The sequence below is a fragment of the Crocuta crocuta genome, unplaced genomic scaffold (genome assembly GCF_008692635.1).
Source record: "Crocuta crocuta isolate KB4526 unplaced genomic scaffold, BGI_CrCroc_1.0 scaffold395, whole genome shotgun sequence".
NCBI classification, from domain to species: Eukaryota; Metazoa; Chordata; class Mammalia; order Carnivora; family Hyaenidae; genus Crocuta; species Crocuta crocuta.
In genome coordinates, this window is record NW_027532601.1 from 1,528,147 (window position 1) to 1,545,590 (window position 17,444).

General features: G+C 42.0%; 1 protein-coding gene across 1 annotated transcript in view; it reads right to left on the reverse strand.

Annotated features, from left to right (window-relative positions):
• Positions 1-5,772: 5,772 nt before the first annotated feature.
• Positions 5,773-17,444, reverse strand: part of DOCK5 (dedicator of cytokinesis 5) — a 164,946-nt gene continuing 153,274 nt past the window's right edge. Inside the window, exons 47-51 of the mRNA XM_077780138.1 lie at positions 16,794-16,960; positions 9,242-9,410; positions 8,425-8,563; positions 7,365-7,468; positions 5,773-6,800 (exon numbers count right to left, since the gene is read on the reverse strand). Coding sequence (XP_077636264.1) covers positions 6,696-6,800; positions 7,365-7,468; positions 8,425-8,563; positions 9,242-9,410; positions 16,794-16,960 — 684 coding nt within the window. The 3' untranslated portion in view covers positions 5,773-6,695. The remainder of the gene's footprint in view (positions 6,801-7,364; positions 7,469-8,424; positions 8,564-9,241; positions 9,411-16,793; positions 16,961-17,444) is intronic.

Genomic DNA, 17,444 nt, shown 5'->3' on the forward strand with positions numbered 1-17,444 from the left:
TTATTTATTTCCAGGAGAGAGAGAGAGGCAGCGTGAGCAGGGGAGGGTCAGAGAGAGAGGGAGTCACAGACTCTGAAGCAGGCTCCAGGCTCTGAGCTGGCAGTCAGCACAGAGCCCGACGCGGGGCCCGAACCCACAAACGGCGAGATCATGACCCAAGCGAAAGTCGGATGCTTAACCGACTAAGCCACCCAGGCGCCCCTCGTTCCTCCCCCTTTAATACAATTAGGCAGAGATGTGGATCTACAACCTGCTTTTAAGACACAAAAGTCAAAACCGCATTTCACTCAATACATACAAGGCAGGATGAGAGGCTTCAGTCTGCCAGTCACTCAGTGATTGGCAAACAATCATTTTTTTAACCATAATTCTTGTTAAATTATTATGTTAAAGGTAGTATCATTGTTTTTGTCAATAACAGCAACACCATTTACAATCTTTAGTTAATGCACTAAAAAACAGGACGACAGGGTTGCTTTTGGGGAGGGGGAGGGGCAGAGGGAGGGAGAAAGAGAATCTTAGGCAGGCTCCGCACTGTCCGCTCAGAACCACCGTGAGGTCATGACCCGAGGAGAAATTAAGAGTCAGACACTTCAGTGACTGCACCACTCTGGTGCCCCGCCACTTACCCTTTACATCCTGTTTGGAGTCTTGGCTTCTCTCTGCCAAGGCTTGTCTTTGGGCAATTTCTCCGCAGGCAGCTGTGGGCTTCCCTGAATGGGCTGCAAAGAGGCTGATGAGCGCCTGTGAGTGGCTTGGGATGGCTTCCAGGGGTTTGTGACTTACAGGAGCATGTTGGAGGTTTGATTCTCAAATGGCCAGATGCCTAGGGACAAGGAGAGTAAAAATGACCCCTTCGTTAAATGTTAGACATTTTCCTGAATCTGAACAACTCTCTACATCATATATGCTGCTTCAAAAAAGTTTGCAGCCTTTCAAAATGAAGGGTGGGGAAACATACCAAATGTTCTCTTTAAAAGTTCTCAAATATATATATGGATTTAAGTGCTTAAGTACCAAAAAGAGTGGCTTGAAGATAGGCCATTTTAGCCAAGGGTTTAGTCTTATAAAAACAACTTGGAAAAAGCCAAGAATCAGCATGAAACAACAGCGTTTATAATTTTTTAAAAATTTTTTATTTATCTTTGAGAGAGAGAGAGAGAGACAGTACATAAGCAGGGGAGGGGCAGAGAGAGAGGGGGAGACACAGAATTCAAAGCAGGCTCCAGGCTCTGAGCTGTCAGCACAGAGTCTGAACCAGGGCTCGAACTCATAGGCCACATGTGGCCTCCATGGGCTGAAGCTGGAAGCTCAACCAACTGAGCCACCCAGGCATCCCTATAAATTTTGACAGTGGATGATGCTCTAAAGTAAGATTTTTTTGAGATTGAGAGAGAGAGAGAGAGAGAGAGCGGGCAAGCCTGGGGCGTGGGGGTGGGGCAGGGCAGATAGAAAGGGAGAGAGAGAGAATCCCAGTCTCCACACTGTCAGCACAGAGTCCGACCCAGGGGCTCCATCCCACAAACCACAAGATCATGACCTGAGCCAAAACCGAGAGTCAGACGTCTAACCGACTGAGCCACTCAGGCGCCCCTAAAGTAGGATTGCTCTCTGGAGACCCTAAATCCAAAAAGATCCCTCAGCCTTAGTGATTCAGTCTTGGGGGCCCAAACCATCTGCATGTTGAATATGCCGGGGCTGCTTTTGTACACAGTGGAGCATTATTGCTCTAAGACGCAATAGATGGCAAATGTTTAAAAGCATTGGGACATTTTCTTAAAAGAAAAAAAAAAATCTTAGGCATAAGCCCAGGACTTAAAACAGTGTGGCTATTCTAACTGAAGTGTGGCTGCCTCCCTTCTCTAACATGACCCACCACCAGCAGGGAGTTTAAGAAATGAGCATCCATTTTGAATACTGATTTTTTTCATGTTGTTATTTTCTTTAAGGTAGTAGTTTTCAGCCTTGACCTAACGTTGAAATAACATGGGGAGATATTTTTTTAAAGTTTATTTATTTTGAGAGAGAGAGAGAGAACACAAGGAGGGGAGGAGCAGAGAGAGAGGGAGACAGAATCCCAGAATCTCTGCACTCTCAGTGCAGAGCCAGTGCAGAGCCAAATGTTGAGCTCGAACTCACGAATTGTGAGATCATGACCTGACCTGAAATCAAGAATCGGATGCTTAACCAACTGAGCTCCCTGGAGCTCCATTATGGGGAGGTTTTAAAGAAATATGGTGCCTCCCCTCTCTTCGAAATTGATTTAATTGATCTGTGGTGTGGTGTGGCCTCTTTTTAGGTGATACTACTGTTTAACCAGTTTCAGAATTGCTTCCTGTCCTTCCCAAGTAAGCTATTAGCTATTCTTTTTATTTCCCTTTACCTCTGCAGTGAGTGAATGAAGAAACAGAATCCATCTTATAAATGAATTATTGTCAGAAGCCATTGGCTCCAATGACAAAAGCATGGATGGAGGGGAAAGGACCAAACGGTCTGCAGTTTTTATTGCATCCAGGTAAAGATGACTCCATGACCCCATAGGACGAGTCTAAACTAACAGGACTCATAATGAAATGAGGCCAGAGGGACTGGGTGTGATGTGTCACGAAGGAAGTATCCATAAAGAAAAGTCCAGGAATGATTTTGTTTCGTTAACATAAAGGCAATAACAAACTAAACACAATAAGCTTCAAAATACATTTTCATTTTTAATTTAAAAAATAAATAACAGCAAATCTGAACAAAATTTTTCTACTTCAATGCACATCTTCCTAACGGTCCCTGTTTGAAAACCAGCTAGTTATAAAATCCTGGCAACAGAGCCTCTGACAAAGTTTGCATAAACAACTCACAAAATTTGACTAATAGGGGAGTTTAGGCAGCATATGTGGGAGACCAGCTTTGGCCGGATTGTAAGAATCAGGCTGAAATCATCAACTTAAAAGGAAAACTATCTTTTTCCTTTTGTACATTAAAACTGGTGGTACCACTCTCAACCCACCCAAAGAGGAACTTACCTTTTTCAACTAATTTTAAAAACCCACTCGGTCAATGGTGCACGGGCCTAAAATCCGTTGTACAGAAACAGTTTCCTTCTGCTTCTCTCTCTCATTCACTTAGAATCAAAGAAAGCTAGAGCCAAAAGGATTCTAAAAATCATGTAGCCTCAAATATGTATCTTTGTTTTACATGAGGAAATTGAGGCCCAGGGACTGACTACAAGTTGACTTGCCAAAAGGTACAAGGTCTTTTTTCTGTCCTGTTTTGTGTTGATAGGGGAGAGGGGAATTCCCCGCTTTTTTCATTATACCTGACAAGCGAGAGGAAGGTAGGTACAAACGTCAAGGCCCTTCTAAATGCTTCTTGTGGAAGGAGAGCGTGGACATGAGGGGACATTCTGGGGTGCTGGTCGTGGTCTGGGTCTGGATATGAGAGGTGGTGACATGGTGTATACTTATGTAAAGTTTCATACGTCTGCGCCCCTGAGATCTGTATGTGACTGTATGTATGTTAAGTCATGTCTCAAATTTAAAGGAAGAAATTACTCCATGATCTGGGGGCAGGCGGAAGGGAAGGATTCCCAAAACTTGGAAAAAGTTAACAAAGGTAGACTGTTACCCCAGATCCTGCTTTATCTCATTTGTCTTAGGGATGGCATTTTTCACGGGTCTTCCTGACCGGAGAAAATGACTCCAATTCTGGAATCAAAGTGTGAAGGCAGAGGAGGGGGAGGCCCGCGGCCCAGCAGTCTTATTTAAGGTTTCACTTTCCTCTAATCCCGTCCTGCCAAACCCACAGCACGACACAGTCTGTATACCAGGCTGTTCCCACTGAACACACTGAATCACCATATCTGTAGGGTTTCGTACAGTGTCTGGCATTCAATGAGAGATTAATGTTGAATAACATTTTTCAATTCTTAAAAAAAAAAAGTATCTAAGGAAGACAAGTCACCAGAACAGAGAGAGAAAATAAGGGATTAAAAAAAATCCCATAAACTAATATCCACAAGGGCCGTGACAGTTGGGGAGGGTGGGGGGCTACTTCCGACACTGCTCAATACCCCAGAGTTCTTCTCCAGGAAAACAAAGACCAGCTCTTTTCTCCTTTATTCCCAGCCCCTCATCTCTCCTGTATGTAAGGTAATCCATAAGGCCTTTCTTCGTAGGACAGACGTTATTTACGATCTTTTGTCAAACGTGACTCTTTCTGACCCCATGGCTTTCCAAAGGAGGTAAAACTTCCAATGTCCCATGTAATCTGTTATTCACTTCATTACCTAGAATCCTTTCTACTCAGGCAGGAGACACCTAGTATTTCCATTAATGTGGAAGGGGAACCGTAGGGAAAACTAGGCTCTATTAAAAAAGGGAAGGTATTCGGGCACTGGTGTATCAGATTTCCCCAGCCTCTCATCAAAGACCACCCTGCAGAACTCACTTGCACTGCTCTGAAGGGACCTGCTTTGAGGTTTGGTATTTTGGGTGACCCCGTGTACATCTTTCTCTTTTAAAGGTAACTTTAAAAATATGGCGACTGAGGCCTACAGATCCCCGCTAGCCAGTCTGTGAGGCAACCTCTCAGAAGGTGCTCGGGGCTCCACAGAAGCTCAGTATAACCTTTCCTTCTCTTCGTTCTCCTGAGTTCCTTCCACTAATATCCCTTTCAGTTCTTATTAGCACTTCTTCTTTAGTCATAAAGAATTATTCCAAAAGATGCCATGTTTTTACAAGGGGCTGTAGGTGCAAAGCTAACCTGCACTCATGTTCCCAATTACCTTGGGGAAAAAATAACTGTGATGTTTGCTGGAAGGGAATTCCAGATGTTACTCAGGGCCCACAGAGAAAAGAAAGGGCCATTTCGCACCTACTGCTTCAGAGTCCATCTGACCAGGACCTCACCTGTGTGGTAGATATTATCCTGGTTTCTGAAGGGAAAGAAATGAAGGCTCAGAGGATTTCAAACAATTTGAGGGGGTTGGTCAAGTTGATGGATGATGTAGCTGGGATGGTCTGAAACCAGATGGTTTCCTTCCAAAGCCCAGGTTCTATTTTACCCCCTTTTAGGTTCTCCTGAGTGGGGGGTGAAGAGCGACCTTTTCCTCACCTCTTTTAAATGCACATACTAATTGCCTGACTGATGCTGGCCAAGTCTCAGAGGTTTAAACTTTCTTGACTCTCTGAAGAATTAGTATGTCTCTCCTCAAAGGAGTGGTGTTGGAATAGGCCCACAAAGAGGCAGGCAGGCAGGCAAATCTTGGAGGTGAAATCTCTCCTCTCTCTACCTCAGTGGGGAAGGGGTCTGGGCCCGGTTGTGGTAGGGATCTGGTGAGCTTCCGTGCAGGCTGACCTCGGGGACCCACAAAAAGTTTTCTACTTTGCCATTAACAACCAAGTAGTATAGAAATATCTGGGACATTTCCACTGTTGTTCCAACTAGGGGTGGGTATTCATCATGGAGTTTGCCAGGGCCGTCCTCTCGATCCAGGCTCTATCTGGGGAGAGAGCCTCAATTAGCAAGCTGGGTTAATAGTAAGAATCTGCAGTCAGACTTTCTGTGTTGAGCCTCAAGTTCCTTTTCGACAAAACCAAGGGGTTGTCTGTGTGACCTTCAAGGCCCTTCTAGCTCAAAACGCTTTTAACCTTGTGTGGTCATTTCTGTTGTGTGTATGGGATCTCTGACCATTGAAATCACCCCATTTCTTCTTCGGAAAGGAGCACTGACATTAGTACCATAAACATGTAATCAAATTAATTCCACAATCACAAGGAATAAATAATCAAAGGGAGATATTGCACTGTATTCTCCAGGGTAAAATCAGGTTGTAGAGAAGGAGCCATTGAGCCATCCAAATGGGATCTGGAAGAGACGCAGTTGAACCTGGGCTTCTAAGTCCCTTCTGTCCAGTGATTTGGGCTCAGGGGGGATAACAGGACAAGAAACTGTGCAAAAGAAAGAGCTTCAAGGGAGTCCGTAGCGGGTAGAAGTGACTGAGGGCCGTTAGTCGGGAGCATGAGGGGCTCCCGAGAGGGGATGGGGGCAGCTTTCCCATGACACACGTGGTGGGGAAAGGGGTGGGATGCAGGAGCTCAGACCTCACAATGGAGTCCATGTTTTTTCAACAATGATAGCTATCCACACTTGAAGGCAGCCAATCTTCATTACGAAGATGTTCTTTTCCTCAAAGGAGACACAGCAGACATCAGAAAGATAGGATTATTCTGGCTACAGAAGTACTTGTGGTGGGTCTCTTCCAACGTTACTTGAGACATGATGTGTACATGTGAGGAAACGAAGTCTCGTGCATGGCTTTTCAGAAGCAAAGTATACATCTTTCCAAAGAGTAGGCTCCTGGGGTGCTCCACACTGACCACAGAAGAACGTCTCCAGGTTTCTGTAAGCCTCAGTGGCTCTGTGCTGGAGGCCGAGTTTAATGACAGGGAGGGAGACCTCTCCTTTGAGAGGACATGGGACATGGCCAATCTGGGAATTCCATGTAGAATGGAGGAGAGGAAGTGTGGCCTGAGGCATCTATCAAAGAGAAGCCTTTCCAAGAACAACCAGTTCTGAGCTGGTGAAGCTGATCCTGGGTCAGGAAAGGTGGTCAGCAAGGGGCCCCGGGCAGTGAAGGCAAGTTTCTCCTCTCAGGCCTCTGATGTTCTTGGGGGTGGGTTGGGAGTGGGGGGGCAAGATCCTTATTGGGGTCCAGGCTCGGAAGAAAGGAGGCCAGATTTCCGAGTTTTTGGAGGTGGCGGGGGTGGGGCTTTGGCTTCTCTTCGGACAGGCAGTGGGGGAGCCATCTGAGGGAAGAGACACAACAAGAAATGAGTCTTCCCTTTTTTCCTAATCTCCCTTCTCCTCCACATTTCTGACATCATGCTTTAGCTGCTAACTGAACTGAGTTTGTCTACACAGACAAGAGGGGAAATAAGACTGACTTATCCTCCCTTGTCCTCCTTGAGTTACCAGATATACACCAAAATGTTATATCCCCAACGCTAGGGCTGTTGGCACATCTATGGTAGGCACTCAAGAAATATTTGTTGAGTGAACAAAGGAAACCCATCAGAGGTCCTTCCAGAATGACTGTCACTCCCTCCGAAGAAGTAAACTCTTCAAATGAGAATCAGAACTCACTTCTTAATGCACTCGCCTGTACCCATGGTGAGGTACAGAGAAAAGTTCTATCTTCCATCTGATGAAAAGGTCTACTTACATTTTTCATTACTTCCATTGGAAACTCCCCCATCTTTATGGTTTCAGGAATGAATCAAGAATTGATAGGAGTGACAGATCTATGGGAACCCTGCCTAGTAGGAAGCCTGGAAAACCAACACTGCATCCCCACGGCTGGTGCTCCCTACCTCCGTGGAGTTCCGCTGGCTGCTCTCATAGGGCTTGCTTTTGGGGGGAGGGGGAGGTGGGACAGTAGTAGTCATCAGCCCATCTGTCTGCAAAGACGGGGAGCCTAGAAATGGTACAAAATAGATGAAGGCAGAGAGAAGAATTTATCACGGCATCTTGTAGAACCTCTGCTTCCCATTTTGCCCCCTAAACCAGCCTGGTCAGTCAAATTGCTCAGATCATATTCTATGGTTTCTGTGGACAGAATGCAAAAGATCTCTTGCCTCTCATGACAAATGTAGCACTGTTTACTCACTAGAAGGCTTCACACGAAGTTCTGAAGTAAAAATCCCATTTTTTGTTCAAGGTTTTTATGAGTAAGCTGGAAATGAGGACATTTTCTAGAAACTGGGGTTCCATTCTCTGATATTTCCCAAGAGCTTAGAGAAAAATGTCAGTCACAAAGTAAGTGGTCAATAAATATTGGTTACATTGAACTGAATGGTCTTAGTTTTATCATTTGAAGGGTGTGATACCCATTTCCTCCAGGAAACCTTAACCTAGTTACCTCTAACTCTTGGTTGACTATTATGTCCCATGTGGCACAATGATTTGCCCCTCCATTCTTTGTACCAAGGGCACCTTGTCATTCTTCTCAGACACTGTGGATTGTTGATTCCCCAGGCCTGACTATAAACAGAATATGGAATAGGTCTATTTCTTGTCCTTTTTTGGGGTCCTTTTTTATACAAAGTACAGGGCTATGGACCCAACAGTTTGTAAGTTACTTGCTTCCTGTCTGGTCCCCATCTGACTCTACCTCCTTTCTGTCTTCACAATTGGAAAAGGCATAGTGAGACCCTCTGGGTCACTATACAGAGAACGCTAATGAGTCCCAGCAACCCCAACACTCCTTGTCAAACTCTTAACTGTACTATACCCACCACCACGGAATGAACCAACTGTATAATAATCTCCTACACGGTGTGGCTGTTCCGGCCAAAAATTGCTCAGATCCATAAATATACTCCGTTCCCTACTAGAACAGATATAAAGGATATATCTCTCTATAAAACTTACTTAGGGTCCTGGTAGCTTTAGGAGTGAGTGGAGGCGGGCTCAACGGTGTTGACTGAGGAGGTGAAGAGCTATGAAATGGTGTCAGCCGATTGTCCGACAACTGGAGACTCTTTGGTCTTTGTGCTTTCCTGCCGGGGCTCTAGTGGGGGTGGGGGAGGGGACACAGCAAAATGTTCTCATGGTGAGAAAGGCTGACCTCATCAATGCTCTGAACAATCTTGCCCACTAAGCACAAACTCGGTAGAGGGAACAATTCCAGGAGCCGTGGCAAAGACACGAACAGGGAATCACTGAATCATACTTTATTTTCCGGCCTGCCACGAGCCTCATTTTGACCACAGTGGGACTGGGGTATTTGGACTGGAAACGAACCATGTGGATTCTCAGGGAAGGCTGGTTTTGCCTTCCTTGATGTGGCTCATGGAAGAAAAAGTACCTTTTGTGTGTGTGTGTGTGTGTGTGTGTGTTTTAAGTTAAGAGAAGAGAAAGGCCCATGTTTGGACCAGCTCATGGAACATGGTGGTAAGAACCACAACTCCAAGCATCAACCCACATGTTTACATTGTGGGTATGAGGTCTTGCACCACTACTGATTTAGATGCTCACACTCTCCATACGTGCTTTTCTTTGGCCCAGCCTAAGATCTAATGCTGTCGTAGGCTGCAGGGTCCTGAGGAAGAAAGGCCTGCTTCCACCTGGGGACTCCCAGCTGTGACATGAGTGGCGATGTGCCGGGCTCCAGGGGAAGCACTAGCAAACCTCTGGTGCTTGTTTGCTTGCCCCACCCCCCGTTTTTGATTGTTCATTTGTTTTTTACCATCAGATCAGGTTCTGATGCTTTCTCTGCAATGACCTGGGACTTGCTCAGGCTCCAGTCTTTTCTCTTAAACTTGCTGATCCGGTTCTCGGTGTCTTCTTTGAGGGGGACATCTTCAACTCTGGCACCTGACGAAGCCCTGCGCTCCAAAAGTGGCTCCAGGATCGACCTGCCAGCCAAGCACAAGAGCAAAATCACAAAACACTGGTCATCTGTTAGTCCAAATTTACTCCAGAAAGACAGAGTATATGACTCCTCAATCTAATCTTGACCTGTGACTCCCTTCTCAAGCTCTCAATCTGCATTTCAAATCGCCAATTAAACATCTCAAGGTATATGTGCACAGGAACAAGACCATCAAAGTACAGAAGGAAACATCTCTGAATATTCATCTTATCCCAGGAAGACAAAGTCTTACTACATTTACAAGCAAAGACAGAATTCATACAGTAAAAGAGGGGTAAACAGCTTTATGCGGTAGATAATAGCACGTGCGCCAGAGACAGCCAGCCTGTGTTCAAATCCTACCTATACTTACTTCTTGAGCAATCTTGGGCAGAAAATCTTTTCATACCTCGGTTTTCCTTATCTGTGAAATGGGGACAATAATAGCACCTACCTCATAAGGCTACTACAAAATGCTTAGGATAAGTGCCTAGCATATATGTGTATTCCTGAAATGTTCTTATTTACAGTGACAGATATTTCTAGCACCATAGTGAAAACTATTTCATTCAAGAATCACGATTAAATGCTAGAGAGAGAGAGCAAGAGTTTGAGGAGAAACAGGAGAGTCTCACAATATTTCCCCTTACATCACTTATTAACTACAAAGGAAAAAAAAACAGTAACTATACAGAAAAGAAAATGGACAAAACATTAGTCACATACATGATCAATGAACGTCACCAATGGGGGAGAAATGGATACAATGTGCTTCTGAATATGATACCTAAAAGGAAACAACATCCTACAAAAATGTATAACCTAAATCCTAAGCACAAGGAAAAATAAGAAACCCAATTTCTCAAATGAAGGGAAATCCTATAAAATAACTGGCCTGTAATCTCCAAAAATGTCAATGATATGAAAGTCAAGATAAGGAGGGGCTAACCTGCTTCAGATTAAAGAAGAATAAAGAGGCATGACTAAATTCAACATCCTTAACTGGATCCTGTACCAGATGCTGCTATGTGTAAAAAACATTAGTGGGACCACTGACAGAAGAGGAATATGGCTTAGAGCTAACAGTACTGTATCAATGACAAATTTCCTGAATGTATAGGCTGTAGTTCTGTAAGATGATATGATGGTTCTTAAAACATCACGTATGCAACCCACTCTCCCATGGAGGGGTAGCGGTTGGGGAGAGACAGGGACAGAGGGAATGACTATGGCATAATGTAAAAACAAGGAGGGGTTAAAAAGATACTATACCTTTTATGATGGGTATTGCTTACAGCTTCTGAATGGGTATTCAATAAACCTTGGTTTGATTAAAAATGGATAGATTTTGCTCCCTAAAAATAGAAAGTTTGGAGGGGTGAATAGGCAGAGCACAGAGGACTTTAGGGCAGTGAAATCATTCTGTCTGATGTTACAACCATGCCATTATACATCTGTCCAAACCCACAGAACGTACAACACCAAGAGGGAACTCTAATGTAAACTATGGACTCTGGATGATGATGACGGGTCAAGGTACGTTCCTCAGTGGTAACAAATGTACCACTCTGGTGGGGGAGGTGATGGTAGAAGAGGCTGGGCCAGTGTGGGAGGACATGGACTGGGAAATCTCTGTACTTTCTTCTTACTCTTGCTGTGAATTTAAAACTGCTCTAGGGGGCACCTGGGTGGCTCAGTTGGTTGAGTCCGACTTTTGATTTCAGCTCAGGTCATGATCCCATGATCCTGGGATGGAGCCCTGAGTTGGGCTCTGTGCTAACTGTGAAGCCTGCTTAAGACTTTCTCCTCTCTCACTCTCTCTCTCTCTCTCTCTATCCCTCCCTCCCTCCCTCTCTCTCTCTCCTCCCCTCCATCCCTGCCACCTACTCTTCCTCCCCCACTCACGTACTCTCTCTCACTCTAAAAAATAAATCATAAAAAATAAAACTGCTCCAAAAAAATAAAGCCCATAAGACAGACAGACAGACAGACACACACACACACACAAGCTGTGGTATGAAATAAGACAACATAAAAACAGCTATGAGATATTAGTATTTTTTTAAAAAAAAGCTTCCATTTGGCAGAAAGCATCATCAATCAGTAAACGAAAACTATTTGCTGAGCATATTTTAGACGCCAAATACCTTTAATTTATAAGACACTTTTATACACCAAAAAGAAAAATATGAGTTCACATTTTGAAAAATTTTAAAGGATATAAATCGGTATTTCATGAGAACAGAAATCCAAAGAATTTTAAAAAGTTAGTGTAACTGGTTATTAAATGTGTAAATATTAAGGGTATTTGGAGGGGGCCAAGATTTTGTACATTTTATTACAGAAAACTTCAAACATGAAAAAGAGAATAAAATAAACTTGCATGAAGATATCATGCAGTGTCAATAATAATTCATGGCCAGTCTGGTTTCTCACATCCACCTAAGTCACATTCCGTGCCCCTCACTGGATCATTTGGAAATGATTCTTAGACGGCATATCATTTCATATATAAATATTTTAGTATATATCTCAGTAAGGCAAGGACTCACTTCATAACATTAGTACACTCCCAGCATCAGTGCTGCAAAATGAAATAATTCCTTAATTTCATCAAATGTCCATTGTTTTTTACATTGCCTCTCTCATCATTTGTTTGGAACTGGTTTGCTTGAATCAAGATCCCAAACAGGATTCACTCACTGTATTTTAGTTGATATGCTTCTTAAACCATTTAAAAATTTTATAAGAATTTTCTTTCTTTTTTTTTTTTTTAGATAGAGAGAGACTGCAAAGAGTGGGGGTAGGAAGGGGGAGACAGAGCCAACACGGGGCTCAATCCCACGACCCTGGGATTATGACGTGAGCTGAAATCCAAGAGTTAGACGTTTAACCAACTGAGCCACTCGGGTGCGTCTCATTTAAAAATTTTAATATGCGTGGTCCACCTTTCTGCAAAGTATGTTTACCTTGCTCTATGAAGGTAAAGGGTGAGAAAGTTCCAGAGAAGTCTGAGTAAGGAGTCACTGGGAAATGTCTGTTGACTGCAGTTTCTTTTTCTGATTTCAAAGTATTCTCTCCTTTTCTATTATATATTTTTTTAAAAAGACAGCATGCATGGGTTTTTAATTTTTTGGTATTTTTGAATTGCAAATATATTTAAGGGGAAGCCACTCATTATTATTTATCTTAAATCTGTACTAAAGAAATATCATAGAACTAAATTCCAAAAAAATCCTCTTACTATTCTTCTTTTTAAGATTTTGTTTTTCTTAAGTAATCTCTACCCCCAGCATGGGGCTCAAACTCATAACCCTGAGATCAAGAGTCGTATGCTCTTGGACCGAGCCAGCCAGGCACCCCAAGATTCTAATTATTCTTAAAACCGACTAAGCCAAATCAAACAAACACATGAAATCACCTCAAACAGTAATTGGTCAGAGAGAAAGAAAACCACTACCCCAGGTTCTATGGAATCAATTAGGACTTCAGCTGAGAAACTGACACTGAAGGCCAAGGGTCACTAGACTGACAGTCAAAGATGTGAGTTTCACTAGGGCCTAATTAAGAACCACACTTAACCATAAAATAACTACCATGTAGTCCCCCAGGGCCCATGTTAGTTTTTTTGCTTATAAGGGTTACTTCACTGATTTTTCTGAAACATCAAAGATTAAATTTTTTCTAAACAATTTTGTTCCGGGGCCCCAACTCTGCTGGTGCTTTACGCATGTAGTACTTAGTTGGCCTTCTGTGTAAATCTTCTGGCTTTCCCTTAACACGAGCTGTGTTTTGAAAACTAATCCTCTTTCTGTGCCTTGGCCTCCTGTATGCCAAGCAGGACGGATACAGTCCACCTTCTTACCAATAAAGAACTGGACCTTGATAGGCATCACATCCAATAATCTCATGAAATGGTTAATGAATCCTGTGACATAACATTGGTAATGGGAGACTCACGGTCATTAGCTGAGAATCAGTTGGAGCTGCTTTGAAGACACATCCTAAATAAGTGTCAGACAACAGTACCAATGACTCCTTACTCACTGGGGAAATCTGGGCAAGATCAATAACCCACCTTAAAACTGGGTTGTGGTAAAAAAGAGGACCCCGCTCACCTGTTCTCTGTTTACTGCCCTAGGGTATCAGCAATCATGGGGTCTCTGATTTTCAACAGCTATTTCAACCCTTTTCTTTTCTGAATGAGGCAGTTTATTTAAGGAAAGAGTCTTACTGAACAGAACTTCTATGCTTTCCACAAAGGATTTAGTCTCTCTTTATGGCATGAAAAAAAAAACCATAGAAGAGAAAAAGTAAATGAATCAAGGATTATTTAATATTTAGTAATGCTAAGGATTAGAAATTGTGCAAATACCTAATACTCTATTGCACATGGCATTACATATTGGTACTTGTTTGACATAAGAAGTGTAATGAATTTCATCCTCTGACTAGGTAATGCATACTTCTAGAAATGCATCCTACACATGATCTTCACCAAAAAGCCAAGAAGTGATAGAAGAATGTATCCTAAATAACCAGAAAGCTATAAGTACACATCTACTGATACAAGTTAAATGTTTGCATACAAACTTTATGATGAACTTTGGTGATTACTTATTTAGAAATAACGACACAGCTTAAATATTCTATAGTAAGAGAAGGATTAATTACGGCACATTATGGGATGCAATGGTAAATAGCCATCGAAGATGATAATAAGATAACAATGCAACGTGGAAAATGTTTATAATAAAACAGTAAAAAGAAAAAGCAATTTCCCAAACTATATCTGTGCTATAATTGCAACCATGTAAAAATATCTCTCAGTGGAAAAGGATAGATAATTTAGGAAATAGTAAACATGTGATTTTCAGGGAGGGGGCTGTGTAGACAGGTTATTTTTGTGGTATAATTATTACAATACAGAATTTAAATTTAAGATGAAATGGTGAGTCAACTGGACTTATATTGAACTCTAAAATACATAATGTTGTTAAGGACTCATCATGTATGTTAAATGACTCATCATGTATGTATGCAGGTCACATAATGGTATGTACAATGCTTTCCCAATTGTATAAAATGTATATACGCTTTTTTCGTTTTCTATAGCTAACCCTTAACAGTGGTTTCTTCTGAGTGATGACATAAGCATTTTTCTTTTAAGTTTCTAATACTTTGAAAATTTTCTATGTGTACATATTTAATTATATAATTAGTAAAATATTTTTTAAACAGTATTTTTAAACAACTAAAAATTCATCCCTTTACAATATTTTAAATTTGAACATATGGAAAGGCATTCCATGATTTTGGTGAGAAAGGCTCAATGTCAAAAAGCCATCAATCCTGCCAAAGTTAGTCTAGAAATTTAACATGATCCCAATAAAAATTGCCATAGAATTCTAGACAAGTTAATCCAAAAGTGAGCATGAGTAAAATTAGCCAGATATTTTCTAAAAAGCCTTTTAAATCTATAGTAATTAAAATTACATAGTATTATTTCATAAACATACAAGGAGATCAAAGAAATGGGGAAAAAAAAGTCTACAAATAGACTAAGGAAAATATAGGAATTTGATTTTTTAATAAGGTTGACATTTCAAATCAGTAGACAAAAAAAATGGTTTGCTCACTAAATGTTATAGGGAGAAATGGGTAGTCATATAGCCAAGAAGATAAAGTTCATACCTCATAGTTTATACTAGAATAAATTTGAAAGATTTGGTGGTGAATAGTGAAACTCTAAAATTAACTTTTTGTAGTCTTAGAGGTCTTTAATTATGATATAAAACCCAGAAGTCATAAAATCAAACATTAATTTATTTGACTGCATTAAAAAGTCAGCACAATTAAATAAAAAGTTAGAAGCAAAGTCAAAAGAGAAAGGAGAAATTGGAAGATGTATTTCAACTCCCATCACAAAGAAAACACAACAGAAAAATGTGCCCAAAATACTGGACCATAGTTCACAGAAAATAAAACACAAATGGTTACTAAAAAAATGAAAAGCTCAGCTTCGTACAAAACAAGAGAAAGAAAACCAAACCAAAATCCTATACCATAAAAATACTCTCCACCTATCAAACTGACAAAAATTAAAGCGACTGATAATATACAATCTGGGGGCTAGATGGGGGTTGATGAGGCACCCTTATATTTGCTGGGCATGGCTGTAAAATTGGTATATGCCTATGGAAGCCAGTTCAGGACTAAATTTGAAAATTGCAACTATATATGTTTGACAAAGGAAGTTCACTTCTGGAATTTTTCTCACATGGATATACTTGTGCATTTACAAAGTACATTTTTAAAAAATTTCTTTTTTGTTAAATTTCCTTTTTAATGCTTTTATTTATTATTGAGAGGCAGAGAAAGAATGTGAGTGGGGGAGGGGCAGAGAGAGGGAGAGACACAGAATCTGAAGAAGGCTCCATGCTCTGAGCCATTAGCACAGAGCCCAACGCGGGGCTTGAACTCATAAACCGCGAGATCATGACCTGAGCCGAAGTTGGATGCTTAACCAACTGAGCCACCCAGGCACCCCCAAAATACATTATTTTTAAGGTGACTCACTGCCACACTACTGTGACAGTAAAAGACTGGGGTCAACTAAACATCCATCAATAGGCACCAGTGGAATGTATATGGTGCAGACATATCACAAGATGTCTGCAGCTCAGAAGAAAGCGGAGGCTCTTTACATTCTGAGACAACGATTTTTAAGACACAGTCAATGAAAAAAGCAAGGTAAAGAAAGTATTAGATGTTTCCATTCAATATACCAAGAAAGTGTGGGGAAGAACACATATTTAGGTATTGCTCGTGTGTGTCTAAAGAGCTGTTGGAAAGGCACCAGGATCCTGCCGGCTAGTACTGGCCTCAGGAGAGCGGTACTGGTAGGAGAGGGGTCAAGGACTGATGCCTGATGTTTCCTGACATATCCCTTTTGTGTCTTGGAGCTTCATATCATGTAATGATGTTGCCTATTTATAAAGTAAATATAAATTTTAAGATGGCTTTTAAAAATGGATTCAGATTAAAAAAAAATCAATGACTCTAAGTTAATATGAAAAAAATAATTCAGAAGGTGATAGGGTGGGTGACAGGATGTGATAGGATTAGAGGTGATGATTATCCCATTTTTTTCATAATGATCATCATTATGTAAATAATGATCTTCCTCACGAGGAAGACAATGAGAATGGGATCCAGGATAATAACTGTATGCTCCGAATCCTTTCCCTTATAAGGATGATGCATCTACATAGATCAAGTCTCCCTTTGGTGACACAAGGCAAAGGTTAGTAAGGAGATAACTTACCTTTACCCCATTCCTTCCCCGCCCCCTGCCTCCCCTGGCGATTAAAATTCAAACTCTTACCCATCAGATCCTGGTCTGGAAGGAGCATTATCAGATGAGTTAGAAGAGGTGGAAATCACAGAGGAAGTCACCGAGGTGATGGACAATCTCCGCAGCGTAGATGACATGATGTAGGGCAGTACGAGAGACCCCGTGCGGCTTTGCTTCCTCTCAGTCAAGTTGGGGGGCTGAGGGACACAGGCCATCTCATGGTTAGTGGGCCTGGAATTCAGCCCACAGGAACTGCTGCAGCCTCCCACCTGTCTGTGACAAGTGCCATGTGTACTGGCTGCCACCCATAGCTGCCTCAGCTGTTATATACTGCAAATACTTATATTCTTTTTTTAAGTTTATTTATTCTGAGAGAGAGAGCGAGAGAGTGAGTGAGCCTGAGTGGGGGAGGGGCAGAGAAAGAAAAGGAGGGAGAGAACCCCAAGCAGGCTTCGTGCTGTCAGTGCAGAGCCTGATGCGGGCCTTGAACTCATGAACCGTGAGATCATGACCTGAGCCGAAATCAAGAGGTGGATGCTTAATTGACTGAGCCACCCAGGCGCCCTGCAAATACTTAGAGTCTTAATTATAAACACAACTAGGTGAAATCTACCTTGTTTCTAAGACTTAGAGAAACATTCCCCAATAATCTGTTGCCAGCCATGTGAGAGGAGAAGCCAA